Source organism: Somniosus microcephalus, chromosome 1 (genome assembly GCF_052327205.1).
Source record: "Somniosus microcephalus isolate GS21.2 chromosome 1, FLI_Smic_1.0, whole genome shotgun sequence".
Classification (NCBI taxonomy): domain Eukaryota; kingdom Metazoa; phylum Chordata; class Chondrichthyes; order Squaliformes; family Somniosidae; genus Somniosus; species Somniosus microcephalus.
The window spans coordinates 214,631,410-214,648,107 of NC_140987.1; the positions used below are offsets into that span (position 1 = coordinate 214,631,410).

The following is a 16,698-nucleotide window of genomic DNA, read 5'->3' on the forward strand; positions in this document are numbered from 1 at the left end:
AAATAGTAGATGCATTGCTAGTCATCTTCCAGAACGCGATAGACTCTGGAACAGTACCCATGGATTGGAGGGTAGCTAATGTTACCCTACTATTCAAAAAAGATGGTAGAGAGAAAACGGGGAATTACAGACCGGTAAGCCTGACATCGGTAGTGGCGAAAATGCTAGAGTCCATTATAAAAGATGTAATAGCAGAGCACTTGGAAAACAGTGACAGGATCGGACAAAGTCAACATGGATTTACAAAAGGTAAATCGTGCTTAACTAATCTACTGGAATTTTTTGAGGATGTAACTAGTAAAATAGATAAGGGAGAACCAGTGGATGTGGTGTATTTGGACTTTCAAAAGGCTTTTGATAAGGTCCCGCATAAGAGATTAGCATGTAAAGTTAAGGCACATGGGATTGGGGGCAAGGTATTGACTTGGATAGAGAACTGGTTGGCAGATAGAAAGCAAAGGGTTGGAATAAACGGGTCTTTTTCCGAGTGGCAGGCAGTGACTAGTGGGGTACCGCAGGGATCGGTCCTTGGACCCCAGCTATTCACAATATATTTGAATGATCTAGACGAGGGAACTAGATGTAATATCTCCAAGTTTGCAGACAACACAAAGCTAGGTGGGCGTGTGTGCTGTGAGGAGGATGCCGAGAAACTCCAGTATGATTTGGACAGGTTGGGTGATTGGGCAGAAGCATGGCAGATGCAATATAATGTGGATAAATGTGAGGTTATCCACTTTGGTGGCAAAAGCAGGAAGGCAGATTATTATCTGAATGGCAATAGATTGGGAAAAGGGGAAGTGCAACGAGACCTGGGTGTCCTTGTGCACCAGTCGCTGAAGGTAAGCATGCAGGTGCAGCAGGCAGTTAAGAAGGCAAATGGTATGCTGGCCTTCATAGCGAGAGGATTCGAGTACAGGAGCAAGGATGTCTTGCTGCAGTTGTACAGGGCCTTGGTGAGACCAGACCTTGAGTATTGTGTGCAGCTTTGGTCGCCTTATCTGAGGAAGGATGTTCTTGCCATGGAAGGAGTGCAGCGAAGATTCACCAGGCTGATACCTGGAATGGCAGGAATGACGTATGAGGAGAGATTGGGTCGATTGGGCTTATACTCGCTGGAGTTTAGAAGAATGAGAGGGGATCTCATTGAAACTTATAAAATTCTAACAGGACTAGACAGACTAGATGCAGGAAGGATGTTCCCGATGGCCGGGGAGTCCAGAACCAGGGGTCACAGTCTAAGGATAAGGGGTAAGCCATTTAGGACAGAGAGGAGGAATTTCTTCACCCAGAGAGTGGTGAACCTGTGGAATTCTCAACACACAGTGCAGTTGAGGCCAATTCATTAAATATATCCAAGAAGGAGTTAGATATATTTCTTAAGGCTAAAGGGATCAAAGGATATGGGGAGAAAGCAGGGGCAGGGTACTGAATTTGGATGATCAGCCATGATCTCATTGAATGGCGGAGCAGGCTCAAGGGGCCGAATGGCCTACTCCTGCTCCTATCTTCGATGCAAAACGTTCCCCTCAACTTGTCGTTGCTAGCGGCAGGTGGAAAGGCAGGGGGCGCCACTCAATATCCGGCCCGGGGCGCTACTGGGACGCTGCATGCTCGACTGACGTTGCGATCTGCAGGTGCAGGAGATTGTGGCGGTAGTGTTCAGCGCCGCCGCAAAATGTCTGGTCAATTTCGCGAGCGGCGCAAACATCGCCGCGCCCGACCGCTAGTTGCTTTGCGCCCCATTAGCGCCCTCTTAGGGCGCTGTTGTATCCATGTGTTAATGGAGACACGGAATGCAGGAGTTGGTTTAACAGGTGTTTACTGAACAAAGTCTGGAGGTGAACTAAAAGATACAAGACGCTATACAGGCTTATATACCCAAGTGGTCACTACCGGTATTACAGTACACAGGGGCTCTTAAAGGTACATACACTACAGGCGCTAACTGGAGACGCAAAGCAACCAAGCTTTCCCCTCACTTTGTCATACTTTAGCCACACCATGTAAGTATATTCCCCTTTGCAGACCCTGTGGTAATAAGCATGTTCAGAATTGTTGACTTACCAGTGAATCAAACTTCATGATTATCTTCCTTGCAATAAACATTGTTTTGCTTTAGAAGTGGCCAGTTATTTCACGTATCCAATTTGCACATCTGTAAGTAGTAATGATTGACTGCATTAATTCCATTTGAGATTTTATCCAAACCTGACCAGCATTGTAACTTGTTAAGGATGAATAATGGAGATTATAATGTTAAATTCATATCCCATAGGTTTAGTTTTTCTTACAGACTTAATTTTATTCATCAACTTCAGATTAATTGAGTTGAGAGAGTTGAATGATAGTACAGTACATGACTTGTTGGAAGGAATGGTCTTAATGGACCAAACAGTTTTCTTCCATATTAAAGCTCTTTCCATAATTCTTTGAATTGCCTTTGGCCATGTTATGTGCCAGACTGTATTTAAGCAAGAACTTGTCATTTCGATCAATAATTTCCATTATTTAAAAAAATTGTAACCAAATTTAATAAGGAATTCGGGCTCTTGGCTTTTTAGATATCCCAGAGTTGCAAGATGTATTTTCATGTGTTCATGGTTATTAATTTATTACCATTAAATAAAATGCACATTTAAAAATAGTTCTGATTTTACTCTGTCTGTGTAGGCAGTAAATAACACTGCTCTTCGTCTCCCTAGGTGACGGTGGAAGTCCCAGAAGAACCACTGTTCCCTGCTGAAGAGTTATATGGAGTAGTTGGTGATAATCTGAAAAGAAGTGTTGATGTCAAAGAGGTATAGACCTAAGAGAGGTTTTCCAGTTAGCTTGAAGCCATGGTTCACACATCTGAGTTTGAAGCGACGTGCCTAACCTGTTAACAATGTAATTAATATGTGTATGTCACTGTATATTGAGATATTTGCATTGGCAACATTTTCCAGAATTGGAGACAGGATTTTGCATTTTAATTTTCGCACTTAGCATATGTGTGCCAGTAGATGATTGACAGGGCAAATGCTTTCTTTGGTTTTATTTTCACAAGGCAGACACTAAATCAGTTGGGAAAGCGATGCCCAACTGAAAATAACCCTTCACACTTTAACTTATATGGTTGCTGCTTTTTGGGTAGTTATTGGTATCTAGCAGTTTTTTTTTAACCAAAAAGTTAAAACACAATTTCTGATCAATAGATACTGATCCCACATATGTGGCTGGGCTGCATTGTAATGGAAGAGCTCTGCTCGCAAGCCCCGTTCACCCATTACCCCTGTGCTTGCTGACCTACATTGGCTCCTGGTTCACCAACGCCTCAAATTTAAAATTCTCATCCTTGTGTTCAAATCTTTCCATGGCCTCACCCCTCCCTATTTCTGTAACCCCCTCCAGCCCAATAACTCTTCGAGAACTCTGCGTTCCTCCAATTCTGGCCTCTCGTGAATCTCCCACTTCCTTTGCCCAAACATTGGCAGCCGTGCCTTCAGCTGCCTAGCCCTTAATCTGGAATTCCCTCCCCAAATCTCTTCACCGCTCCACCTATCTCCCTTTAAGAGGCTGCTTAAAATGTATCTCTTTGACCAAGTGTTTGGTTACCTGCAGCGGTTTTCAAGGCGGCGGCTCACCACCAACTTCTCAAGGGCAAATAGGAATGGGCAATAAATGCTGGCCTTGTCAGCGATGCCCACATCTTGAATTTATTTTTAAAAACCCTCTCCTAATGTCTCCTTCTTTGGTTCAAAATTTTATCCGAATACTCCCCTGTGAAACGCCTTGGGATGTTTTACTATGTTAAAGGTGCTATATAAATGTAAGTTGTTGCTGCTGATTTGGATATGTTTGCGACCGAAAGCATTTCCAGAGAGCACTATTGATTATCTTGACTGTTGAAGTTTCATTAGACCTTGGCTGTCATGCCTGTTTCTGGGCTGAATTCTCCCAATAGGTATCCTTTCATAATACTAAAATTTGGGGCTGTAAAATATACCGTTCCGTAGTAAAATTCTGTACAAAAATCTGAAAATGGTGATTGGGTTTGATGGTTGGTGATGCTAATACATTATTATATTTCCAGGTTATTGCCAGAATAGTGGATGGAAGCAGATTTCATGAATTCAAAGCCTTTTATGGAGACACTTTAGTTACAGGTACAGTTTCTGATAGAGAATATAGATCTGATTGTTAAAGGTATTATTTTCTTTCAGTGCTTCAGCTTTAAGAAATCTATGTCAAGATTTAGCACTTCTGTTATGCATAAATAATAACAAAGTACAGGTAGACTATCCTTTATCCGAAAACCTCGGGACCAGCCGTGTTTCGGTTTTCGGATTTCGGAAGGTATTTTATAAGACTGGGAAATTTGTCGGGGGTGGGGGTCGGCAGGGGGTGGGGGTCGGCGGGGGGGGTGGGGGTCGGCGGGGGTCGGGGTCAGCGGGGGTCGGGGTCGTGCGCACGACTTACGCTGAACGAAAACACTTTCGGTTTTCAGAGGATTTCGGTTTTCGGAAGTGCGGATAAAGGATACACTATCCCTTATCCGAAAGGGTGGGGGTCGGCGGACCTTATGAATACCTGTATTCACACTGAGTGGGATAAATAAAGACTATAAATACTGTAGTATTACAGGGATAAATACTCTAGTACAGTATATTTGTAAGGAAAACATTCAGTAAAACTTCAAACATATACAGGTACAAACTAAGCTAAATACCTGTACATATACATGCAGTAAAGGTACATTACATCTGGCTTGAGGATCTTGGAGAAGAGGGTACATCAGTGTTGTCATCATTGTCATCAGGTTGGAGTCGGACATCTGAAGATGGGCCAGGAACAGGATTCTCAAGTGATGAAACAGCACTACGACAGACGGCCTTTTTAAAGATTTCTTCCAGTGTCATCTGTCTCATTAACATTGGTTTCTGTCTAAGCAGTCTCTCTTTAATTGAGTAAACTTGCATAATCTCTTGCTCACTGATAAATGCACGTTGTTCAAGGCCAGCAATTAACTGATCACACATTGTCACCATATCGTCTATGGGGATTTTTTCACCTGTGTTCACAATGTCATCATCATCGCTACTATCCTCATGCTTGTCTTTATTTAACACCATTTCAGCAATTTCCCCATCACTCAACGAATGCACAACAGGTGCATCATTGTCAATGTTCAGCACTTCTTCGATGTCAGCTTCCTCTAACTTATTTACACTTTCGGATGATAAACCTTTGGCGTAAGTGAGGAGGTTTGATATCATCATCTTCTCCTGACTGACAGGAAATCCTTCAAAATCTTCATCTGCAGGGCCATCTTCATCAACATCGTTGAAGGCCAAAGTCTGTGCCAAGCATTTATTAATGTTGGTTTGTCAACATCGTTCCAAGCATTAGCAACTGCGTAAATGGCATTCTTAACATTGAACTCTTTCAGGAAGCTTTGGATTCCTATGCCTCTGTTGATTGCATCAAGCATAGAGTTCAAAAAAACGTCTTTATACTTGCTCTTCATGGAGCGTAAAATTCCTTGGTCACAAGGCTGTATTAAAGATGTCACATTAGGGGGAAAGTTAATGCCGAAAACATAACTTTTCACAAGAAGTTCAGGAGGGGGATGTGCGGAGCAGTTGTCCAGGAACAATAAAATTTTGCAGTTTTCTTCCAGTCCAACTTGCCTGCAATGAGCTCGTGTCACTGGTACGAAGTGGTTATTGAACCAGTGAGAAAATATTCCTCTGGTTACCCATGCTTTCTTGCTCGCATAATAATGCACAGGTAAATTGCATACACCTTTCAAACATCTCGGATGTTGGCTTTTTCCAATCACTACCAACTTTAACTTGTGTGTGCCTGCAGCATTGGCACACCCAAGAACAGTCAACCTGTCCTTAGCATCCTTAAAACCTGCTGGTGCACTCTCATCAGCCGTTGCTAATGTTTTTCTAGGAACGTAGCGCCAGAACAGAGCTGTTTCATCAGCATTGTAAATTTGTTCAGGACCGAGGTTTTCATCAGATATTATTTTTGCAAATTCATCTATGTAATTTTCAGCTGCTTCATGATCAGCAGAAGCTTTTTCACCACAGATTTTCAGATATTTTATACCATGACGCTTCTTAAATTTATGCAGCCAACCTTCTGAATATTCACACTCAACTTCAATGTTCAGTTCTTCATGGTATATTCTAGCTTGTTTCATGACCATCAAACCAGTCAGTGGCACACGTTCACCTCTTCGTTGTCGAATCCACTCAATCAGCACACGGTCAAGATCTTCATTTTTTGCCCTATGCAATGTTTTCCTACTTTTCATTAGTTTATGGTCATCACTGTCAGTGTAAAACTTCAACAACTTGTCTTTCTGTTTCTTTAAGTCATATACGGTGGTAGTTCCCACACCATATTCTTCAGTAAGACGTCGCACAGACACACCACGATCAAGCTTCTGCAATAACTCCACTTTCTGCGATATCGATAATGAGAGATGCTTCCTTCTCTGCTTCTCACTGTTACCCATAGGGGTATCTGCAGCTCTTTTTAGCATTTTCACAAATCGTAAAAAACCAGCAAATATCTAAGAGAGCAGCAAATATCAAAGAGAGCAGCAGGCGCACGTGTGACAGCACTGAGACACAACTGACGCCTCACACCTGCGTGGGTCAAGCATCGGCTGCGTCGGGTCATGTTTTGCGCCACTTTCGGTTTTCAGAGGTTTTTTGTTTTCGGAAGTGCGGATAAAGGCTGGTACACTATCCCTTATCCGAAAAGGGGGGGGTCGGGGTCGGCGGGGGGTCGGGGGCGGGGGTCGGGGTCGTGCGCACGACTTACGCTGAATGATTTCGGTTTTCGGAAGTGCGGAAAAAGGATACACTATCCCTTATCTGGCTCGGCCTGCAATCTCCTACCCAGGAGGGAACTCAGTGACCCTCTGCCCTGCTCAGCGTAAGTCGTGCGCCACTCTGGTCATGTCGTGCGCACGACTTACGCTGAACGAGAAAACCTTCGGTTTTTAGAGGGTTTCGGTTTTCGGAAGTTTGGCTAAAGGGTAGTCTACCTGTATATATTTGTGGTCATAAACTACCAGACCTTTATTTTGTTGGTCAGTTCCATGCAAAGCAACAATATTTTCCACATTGTTTTGGAAAGGTAGAATGATGGTTGTAATAAGAACACTTACAGAAGAAGGTTATGATTGTGCAGAAAGAGTTTGTGACGTACTGTTGCTGCAAAAGTACACTCCTCAGGTAACAAATATCTTGTATGAACAAAAATGGAAAATGGGTGCACACTACAGGAAATGACAGGGATTCAGAACCTCCTGAGGAAATTCAGCTACTTCCTATTTGATCATATTTTATGGCTAAAAGCAGCGTTAAATTGGTGCAAGCAATAGAATGATTGCTTCTCAACAGGACGATCTAGACATTCAAGTTCCAGGATTTCTGGTCGCTACATTCTATCTGTCTGCCTCAATCAACTGGTTTCAGTCCATACTCGAACCAGGCTGTTAGATGAGATAAATAAGAACAAATTGCATTTTTATAGTGCCCTTACTATAGAAAAAGGAGCCCAAGATGCTTCACAGAAGCTTAATCTGATAAAAATGGAGCCAAAGAGGGAGATATTAGGTGGGATGACTAAAATCTTGGTCAAAGAGGTAGATTTTAAGGAACGTCCTAAAGGGGAAGATGGAGATGGAGAGGCAGAGAGGTTTAGGCATCAATGGTGGGACAATGGGAGCGATGGATGATGGATGCACAAGAGGCCAGATTTGGAGGTTGTAGAGCTGGAGAAGAGATGGGGAGGGCATGGCTATGAAGTGATTTAAACATGAGGATGAGAATGTTAATTTTGACACACTGGGGGCCAGGAGCCAATGTAGAACACTAAGCATAGCCGTGATGGGTGGGCAGTACTTGGTGCGAGATAGGATATGAGCAGCACAGTTTTTGAATGAGCTGAAGTTTATGAAGGGTAGAGGATGGGAGGTCAGCCAGGAGAGCGTTGGAATAGTCAAGTCTAGAGATGATAAAGTCATGGATGAGCATTTCGGCAGCAGATGCACTCAGTCAGAGGCAGAGACGAGCAATATTACGGAGATGGAAGCAGGCAGTCTGTGATGGAGACGATACGGGGTCGGAAACTCAGCTCAACTCGGCACCAAATATAAGGATGAGGTTGCGAACAGTCTGGTTCATCCTGAGACAGTGACTAAGGAAGGAGATGGAATCAGTGGCGAGGGAATGGAGTTTGTGTTAGGAGGTGAAGACGGTGGTTTTGGTCTTCCTAATGAGGTCCAAATGTCTAACAAAGTTGGGATGTTCCATCTTAAAAATGTAAATGAAAGTTCCATTTTTCTCTTTTTGAATCTCACCCCATGTTCATGGAATGGCACTGCCAATGGCAGTGGAGCCAGTTAGTCATGCTGTGCTGTCCTACTACATCCTTGAGGAGGGCGTATAATCTATCTATCTATCTATCTACCTATCTATCTATCTATCTATCTATCTATCTATCTATCTATATATAAAAGACCTCGTCTGTCTGTCTGTTCTCTATACGTTCGAAAGTTATAGAGCGTACCTACACGCGCGTCACATCAAAAGAAAGCTTACGATTACGGACTGGTCATAGGCGTATTTACTTTTCCCTCAGACAAACTTCGTGCCCACGGTATCCCAAAAACGTTCAAAATTCCGCTCATTAAATGGGAAAAGTTCGGCTCATTTGCTCATTAGCATTGAGTGACGTGAAGGTTGACCAATCGTGCGGTCGAACGACCTGACAGTTGACCGACGGTTGACCAATCGCTGCGTCACGGGGGCGGGTTCATTGCGCCTGCGGGCGGGCCATCCTACTGTTGAGTGTTGAGTGACTTGACGATTGACCAATCCTACAGTTCAGTGACCTGACGGTTGACCAATCGGTGCGTGTGTGGGCGGGCCTTATCATTCTGAACCGAGGTGAGTGGCTGCCATCTTGATTCTTCACGATTTTTTCCCCACACTTTCTGTGTGTTAGGGAACTAAGGAAAATAACAATTTATTTGAGTTTTAAATTGTATTTAGCAACAGTAGGAAATGAAGTGATCCCCTGCCCTTCGCCCGGAGGCTCGCCTACTTTGACGGCCGTTTCGAGCGGCTGTGCCGGCGCCGGGCGCGGCCTAGCAGCCCGGGATGCCTGGGCCCTGAGTTGCGGGCTGTGCCGGGAGCCGCCGCGCACAAAACTTCCCCGCGGCGTCAACAGCCCCGCCCCAGAGCCCGACCCAAAGCCACCAGGTCACCGGCCGCGGCGGGCCGTGCCGGGAGCTGCCGCGCACAAAACCTCCCCGCGGCGTCAACAGCCCCGCCCCAGAGCCCGACCCAAAGCCATCAGGTGAGCGGCCGCGGCGGCCCAGTCTCTCTCTCTCTCACACTCCCAATCTCTCTCTCTCACTCCCAATCTCTCTCTCTCACACTTCCAATCTCTCTCTCTCTCACACTCCCAATCTCTCTCTCTCTCTCTCTCTCACAATCTCTCTCTCTCACTCCCAATCTCTCTCTCTCACTCCCAATCTCTCTCTCTCTCACTCCCAATCTCTCTCTCTCACACTCCCAATCTCTCTCTCTCACACTCCCAATCTCTCTCTCTCTCACACTCCCAATCTCTCTCTCTCTCACACTCCCAATCTCTCTCTCTCTCTCACTCTCCCAATCTCTCTCTCTCTCTCTCTCACACTCCCAATCTCTCTCTCTCACACTCCCAATCTCTCTCTCACACTCCCAATCTCTCTCTCACACTCCCAATCTCTCTCTCTCTCTCTCACACTCCCAATCTCTCTCTCTCTCAATCTCTCTCTCTCTCACACTCCCAATCTCTCTCTCACACTTCCAATCTCTCTCTCACACTTCCAATCTCTCTCTCACACTCCCAATCTCTCTCTCACACTCCCAATCTCTCTCTCACACTCCCAATCTCTCTCTCACACTCCCAATCTCTCTCTCACACTCCCAATCTCTCTCTCACACTCCCAATCTCTCTCTCACACTCCCAATCTCTCTCTCACACTCCCAATCTCTCTCTCACACTCCCAATCTCTCTCTCACACTCCCAATCTCTCTCACACTCCCAATCTCTCTCACACTCCCAATCTCTCTCACACTCCCAATCTCTCTCTCACACTCCCAATCTCTCTCTCACACTCCCAATCTCTCTCTCACACTCCCAATCTCTCTCTCACACTCCCAATCTCTCTCTCACACTCCCAGTCTCTCTCTCTCGCACTCCCAGTCTCTCTCTCTCTCACTCCCAGTCTCTCTCTCTCTCACACTCCCAGTCTCTCTCTCTCTCTCACACTCCCAGTCTCTCTCTTTCTCACACACTCCCAGTCTCTTTCTCTCTCTCACACACTCCCAGTCTCTCTCTCTCTCTCTCTCTCTCTCTCTCACACACTCCCACTCTCTCTCTCTCTCTCTCTCTCTCACACACACACTCCCAGTCTCGCGCTCTCTCACTCCCACACTCCCAGTCTCTCTCTCTCTCTCACTCCCAATCTCTCTCTCTCTCACACTCCCAATCTCTCTCTCTCTCACACTCCCAATCTCCCTCTCTCACACTCCCAATCTCCCTCTCTCACACTCCCAATCTCCCTCTCTCACACTCCCAATCTCCCTCTCTCACGCTCCCAATCTCTCTCTCTCACACTCCCAATCTCTCTCTCACTCCCAGTCTCTCTCTCTCACATTCCCAATCTCTCTCTCTCAGTCTCTCTCTCTCACACTCCCAATCTTTCTCTCTCTCACACTCCCAATCTTTCTCTCTCTCACACTCCCAATCTCCCTCTCTCACACTCCCAATCTCTCTCTCTCCCAATCTCTCTCTCTCTCTCTCTCATACTCCCAATCCCCCTCTCTCACACTCCGAATCTCTCTCCCAGCCTCCCAATCTCTCTCTCTCTCATACTCCCAATCTCTCTCTCTCTCACACTCCCAATCGCGCTCTCTCTCATTCCCAGTCTCTCTCTCTAACACACTCCCAGTCTCTCTCTCACACTCCCAATCTCTCTCTCTCACACTTCCAGTCTCTCTCTGTCTCTCTCCCACTCCCAATCTCTCTCTCTCTCTCACTCCCAATCTCTCTCTCTCTCACACTCCCAATCTCTCTCTCTCTCACACTCCCAATCTCTCTCTCTCTCTCTCTCTCACACTCCCAATCACAGAATCACAGAAACCCCACAGTGCAGATAGAGGCCATTTCGGCCCATCGAGCCTGCACCAACACATAGCCCACCCGATCCCCGTAACCCCTACACCAACACATATCCCACTCTATCCCCATAACCCCACGTATTTAATCCCCCTAACACTAAGGGTCAATTTATCATAGCCAATCAACCTAACCCGCACATCTTTGGACTGTGGGAGGAAACTGGAGCACCCGGAGGAAACCCACGCAAACACGGGGAGAATGTGCAAACTCCACACAGTCACCCGAGGCCGGATTCGAACCTGGGTCCCTGGCGCTGTGAGGCAACAGTGCTACCCACTATGCCACCAATCTCTCTCTCACACTCCCAATCTCTCTCTCTCTCTCACACTCCCAATCTCTCTCTCTCTCACATTCCCAATCTCTCTCTCTCTCTCTCACACTCCCAATCTCTCTCTCTCTCTCTCACACTCCCAATCTCTCTCTCTCTCACACTCCCAATCTCTCTCTCTCTCTCACACTCCCAATCTCTCTTTCTCTCACACTCCCAGTCTCTCTCTCTCGCACTCCCAGCCTCTCTCTCTCTCTCACACTCAATTCAATTCCATTCAATTCAAATGCTTTATTGGCATGAAAGTTTACAGGGAACCATGTTGCCAAAGCTTACATAACAAAAAGTACAGTTTTCCAACATTCTGTAGGTGTCAAACAATTTTGACCTTCGTTGGGTACATACAATATTAATTTAAACAATATTAATTTAAACAGTCATTGAACATCGTTGGGTACATTCAGTATTAATTTTAAACAGTCCTCAGGTTGTGACATGTTGTTACATATTTGGCACCAAGGTATGGTCTGTCTCCTTCTCCCAGGACTAATCTTAATTTTGACAGGTCATCCAATTCTTTGAAATCTGGGGTTGTTTGGCTGAGCTTGTCAAATAATATGTTTCTTGTTTTGTTGAATTTTTCGCATTTTAGGAGGAAGTGCATCTCTGTCTCAACCTCGCCGGCCAGACATTGATCACATATTCTATTCTCTCTAGGCTGCCAGGATTTCTTGTATCTTCCTTTTTCAATTGCCAGTTGGTGGTCGCTTAGTCTGTACCTGGTGAGGGTCTGTCTCTGTTTTGTGTCTCTGATGGTCGAGAGATAGTCTGCCAGTTTATATTCTCTTTTTAGGGCCCGGTAACATTCTAATCTGCTTTGGCTTTTGGTTATTTTGTTCCAATGTTCCAGGTAGATTTCTTTGCATTGTTTAATGATTTGGTTCACTCGGATTGGTGTTTGGACGGCAGTGTTGGTCTGGGACTGGTCAGGGTCCGGCTGAGTAGGAGTACTTAGTTTCAGTAGCAGCTGACTCAGGGGACACTTTTCTGGGTTTAGCTCTTGGGTCTGGAAGGCTTTAAAATGAAGGGTGTCTGGGGAGCTAGATTTGAGGTGATTTAGGAAGTTTAGTGCTCGTTTTTGGATGTTTATTATCAGTGGGTATCTGCCTAGTTCGGCTCTGCATGCATTTGTTGGTGTTTTCCTTTGGGTGCGAAGAATGCTTAGGCAAAATTCTGCATGTAGGGCTTCTATTGTGTGTTTTTTCCCATTTAGTGTAGCTATGGTGATTGAGCGGGCCCCATACTTCACTACCGTACAGCGCAATGGGCAGGATTATGCTGTCAAATATTTTGAGCCAGATTTTGATTGGGATTTGGATGTTGTAGAATTTTCTTTTTATTGCATATAGGGCTCTTCGGGCTTTTTCTTTTAGTGCATTCACTGCTATGCTGAAGCTCCCTGATGCTGTAATGGTTAGACCAAGGTAAGTGTAGCTCATAGTGTGTCCTATGATGGTATCACTGAGAGTAAACTGGTATTTGTTTTCCTGACACCTGGGCCTTTTTTGAAAAATCATGATGTTGGTTTTCTTTAGATTTACTGTTAGGGCCCAATTTTGGCAGTATTTGTCGAGTAGGTCTAATTGTTGCTGTAATCCCTGTTCTGTGGGAGACAGCAGAACCAGGTCGTCCGCATAGAACAGGGATTTCACTTCTCCATCCAGGAGACACAGACCCGGTGACTCGCTTTGCTCCAGCATGTCTGCTAATTCATTTATGTATATGTTGAACAGGGTCGGGCTCAAATTGCAGCCCTGCCGGACGCCTCTTCTCTGGGTGAAGAAACCGGTGCGTTTGTCTCCAATTTTGACACCGCATTTATTTTTCAGATACATCGATTTAATAAGGTCATAGACTTTGCCCCCTATTCCACACTGAAGAAGTTTATAATAGAGCCCTTCGTGCCAGATAGAGTCAAAGGCTTTCTTGAAGTCAATGAAACAAGCGAATATTTTCCCATTTTTTGTTTGGTGTATATGTTTTTTAATGAGAGTGTGAAGGGTATAGATATGGTCGGTGGTGCGGTGTTTTGGAAGAAAGCCTATTTGATTTTTTCTAAGGATATTATGTTTGTTAAGAAAATCCAGTAATCTACTATTTAGAATACTGCAGAATAACTTCCCTAGACAACTGTTGACACAGATGCCGCGGTAGTTATTTGGGTCTGATTTGTTTCCACTTTTATATATGGGAGAGATGAGTCCTTGGCACCAGATATCGGGAAAACAGCCTGAACGTAATATGATGTTGAATAACTTGAGTACAGCACCCTGCATCTCCATATTGCTGAACTTGAGCATTTCATTTTTGATGTTGTCTGGACCACAGGCTTTCTTTAGGTGGAGAGATTTTGTTTTTGTGGCCAGTTCTTTCCATGTGATTGGGGAGTCTAGAGGGTTTTGGTTGTCTTTAATTGTTGCTTCTAATGTGTGGAGTTTTTCTGTGACATGATGTTGACTTGGGTTTGTTTCGTTTATTGGGATGTCTTTGTAGAGGTTTTCAAAATGTGTTCTCCAGATGTCGCCATCTTGGATTGGTAATGCTTGCAATTGTGTTGTACTCAGGTTATTCCACATATCCCAGAATTGATTTGGATTAATGGAGTTTTCAATTTCTTCGAGTATTTTGTGGGTATAATTTTGTGTTTTGTTCCTGATGGTGTGTTTATATCTTTTGAGGGTCTCATTGTATCTAATACGTAGGTCTGGATTGTTTGGTTGGCGATGCTTTTGGTTTGATATTTTTCTCAGGTCTTTTCTGGCATTTTTGCATTCGTGGTCAAACCATTTCTCATTTTTATTTTGTCTTTTGTAACGTTTTGTAACGTTTCCTCTTCTGTTTCACAAGGTCGGCTTTTACAGCTGCCTCATGGAAGATCATATTTATATCATCTATGGCCATGTTTACACCATCTCTGGTGATCTCATATAGATTTTCTTTAAATTTTGATATTTTACTTGTGAGATCAGATGAATTTAGTGCTGTAGAGATCAGGTGAATTTAGTGCTGTGATGAATTTATCTCCACTGTCTGGGGCCCATCTGTATGTCTGGTTTATTTTATGGAGCTTACTGGGTTCCTTTTTTGTGTCTGTAGTTTGGGCAGAAAGTTTAAGGTACACATTTATTTGGTTATGGTCTGAGAGGGGGGATTGCTGCCTGACAGTGAATGCGTTGATATCGCAGGGGTCCAGGTCAGTGATTGTATAATCCACCACACTAGACCCAAGAGTTGAGGAATATGTGAGTCTCCCTAAGGAGTCCCCTCTGAACCTACCGTTAACTATGTACAGGCCTAAGGCTCGGCAGAGTTGCACTACCTCCCTACCGCTTTTATTTATTTCACAGTCAAGGTTGTTCCGATTTGCGATGGCTGGTGTGACATATAAAGGGGTCTGGCCAAACACATGGTGGTTGCCCTGTGGGTCTATGAAGTCAGGTTCACATCCGGTCCTTGCATTTAGGTCCCCACATAGTAGCACCTTTCCTTTGGCCTGGAAATGGCTGATTTCCATGTGGAGAGTATCAAATAACTCCTCTTCAAAATATGGCGATTCTATTGGAGGTATGTAGATCGCACATAAGTAGACATCTTTTTTTGTTATTCCTATATTTTTATCTAATTTTAGCCATACATGTGATTTTCCCTGTTTTATCGGTGAGATGTGTTTGTCCAGTTCTCCTTTATACCACACCAAGATTCCCCCGGAGGTTCTGCCCTTGCGTGTCTTAGTGTTCTTTACTGAGGGCACAATGATTTCATGGTACATTGGAGGACAGTGGGTGGGCATGTCCTTTTGGCACCATGTTTCTGTTAACACAATTATATCAATGTCTTTTATAGCTTTTTGGAATTCAGGGTCTGTACTCTTCATCCCAAAAGTTGAGGAGCGGAGACCCTGGATATTCCAGCAGCTTATGTGGAAAGAACACTCCCAGTCTCTCTCTCTCTCTCTCTCTCTCTCTCTCTCTCTCTCTCAAACACTCCCACCCTCTCTCTCTCTCTCTCTCTCTCTCTCACTCACACATTCCCACACTCTCTCTCACACACTCCCAGTCTCTCTCTCTCTCTCTCTCTTTCTCACACTCCCAGTCTCTTTCTCTCTCACACACTCCCAATCTCTTTCTCTCTCTCTCTCTCACACACACTCCCACTCTCTCTCTCTCTCTCTCTCTCTCACACACTCCCACTCTCTCTCTCTCACACACTCCCAGTCTCTCTCTCTCACTCTCACACACTCCCACTCTCTCTCTCTCTCTCTCTCTCTCTCAAACACTCCCATCCTCTCTCTCTCTCTCTCTCTCTCTCTCTCTCTCTCTCTCTCTCTCACACGCCCACTCTCTATCTCTCACACACTCCCAGTCTCTTTCTCTCTCTCACACACTCCCAGTCTCTCTCTCTCTCTCTCTCTCACTCCCACACTCCCAGTTTCTCTCTCTCTCACTCCCAATCTCTCTCTCTCTCACACTCCCAATCTCTCTCTCTCTCTCTCTCACTCCCAATCTCTCTCTCACACTCCCAATCTCTCTCTCTCACACTCCCAATCTCTCTCTCTCACACACTCCCAATCTCTCTCTCTCTCTCACACTCCCAATCTCTCTCTCTCACATTCCCAATCTCTCTCTCACACTCCCAATCTCTCTCTCTCACACTCCCAATCTCTCTCTCTCTCACACTCCCAGTCTCTCTCTCTCTCACACTCCCAGTCTCTCTCTCTCTCTCACACTCCCAGTCTCTCTCTCACACTCCCAATCTCTCTCACTCTCACACTCCCAGTCTCTCTCTCTCTCACACTCCCAGTCTCTCTCTCTCTCACACTCCCAGTCTCTCTTTCTCACACTCCCAGTCTCTCTCTCTCACACTCCCAATCTCTCTCTCTCACACTCCCAATCTCTCTCTCTCACACTCCCAATCTCTCTCTCTCACACTCCCAATCTCACTCTCTCACACTCCCAATCTCTCTCTCTCACACTCCCAATCTCTCTCTCTCCCACACTCCCAGTCTCTCTCTCTCTCTCACACTCCCAGTCTCTCTCTCTCTCTCTCTCTCACACTCCCAATCTCTCTCAGTTCAGTTCAGTTCAGTTCAAATGCTTTATTGGCATGAAAGTTTACAGAGAACCATA

General features: G+C 45.0%; 1 protein-coding gene across 2 annotated transcripts in view; it reads left to right on the forward strand.

Annotated features, from left to right (window-relative positions):
- The window catches only part of mccc2 (methylcrotonyl-CoA carboxylase subunit 2), a 221,402-nt gene that overhangs the window by 103,277 nt on the left and 101,427 nt on the right, over nt 1–16,698 (forward strand). For both annotated transcript variants that reach the window (XM_085989936.1, XM_085989927.1), the window contains 2 exons: nt 2,706–2,801; nt 4,076–4,148. In XM_085989936.1, coding sequence (XP_085846062.1) covers nt 2,706–2,801; nt 4,076–4,148 — 169 coding nt within the window. The remainder of the gene's footprint in view (nt 1–2,705; nt 2,802–4,075; nt 4,149–16,698) is intronic.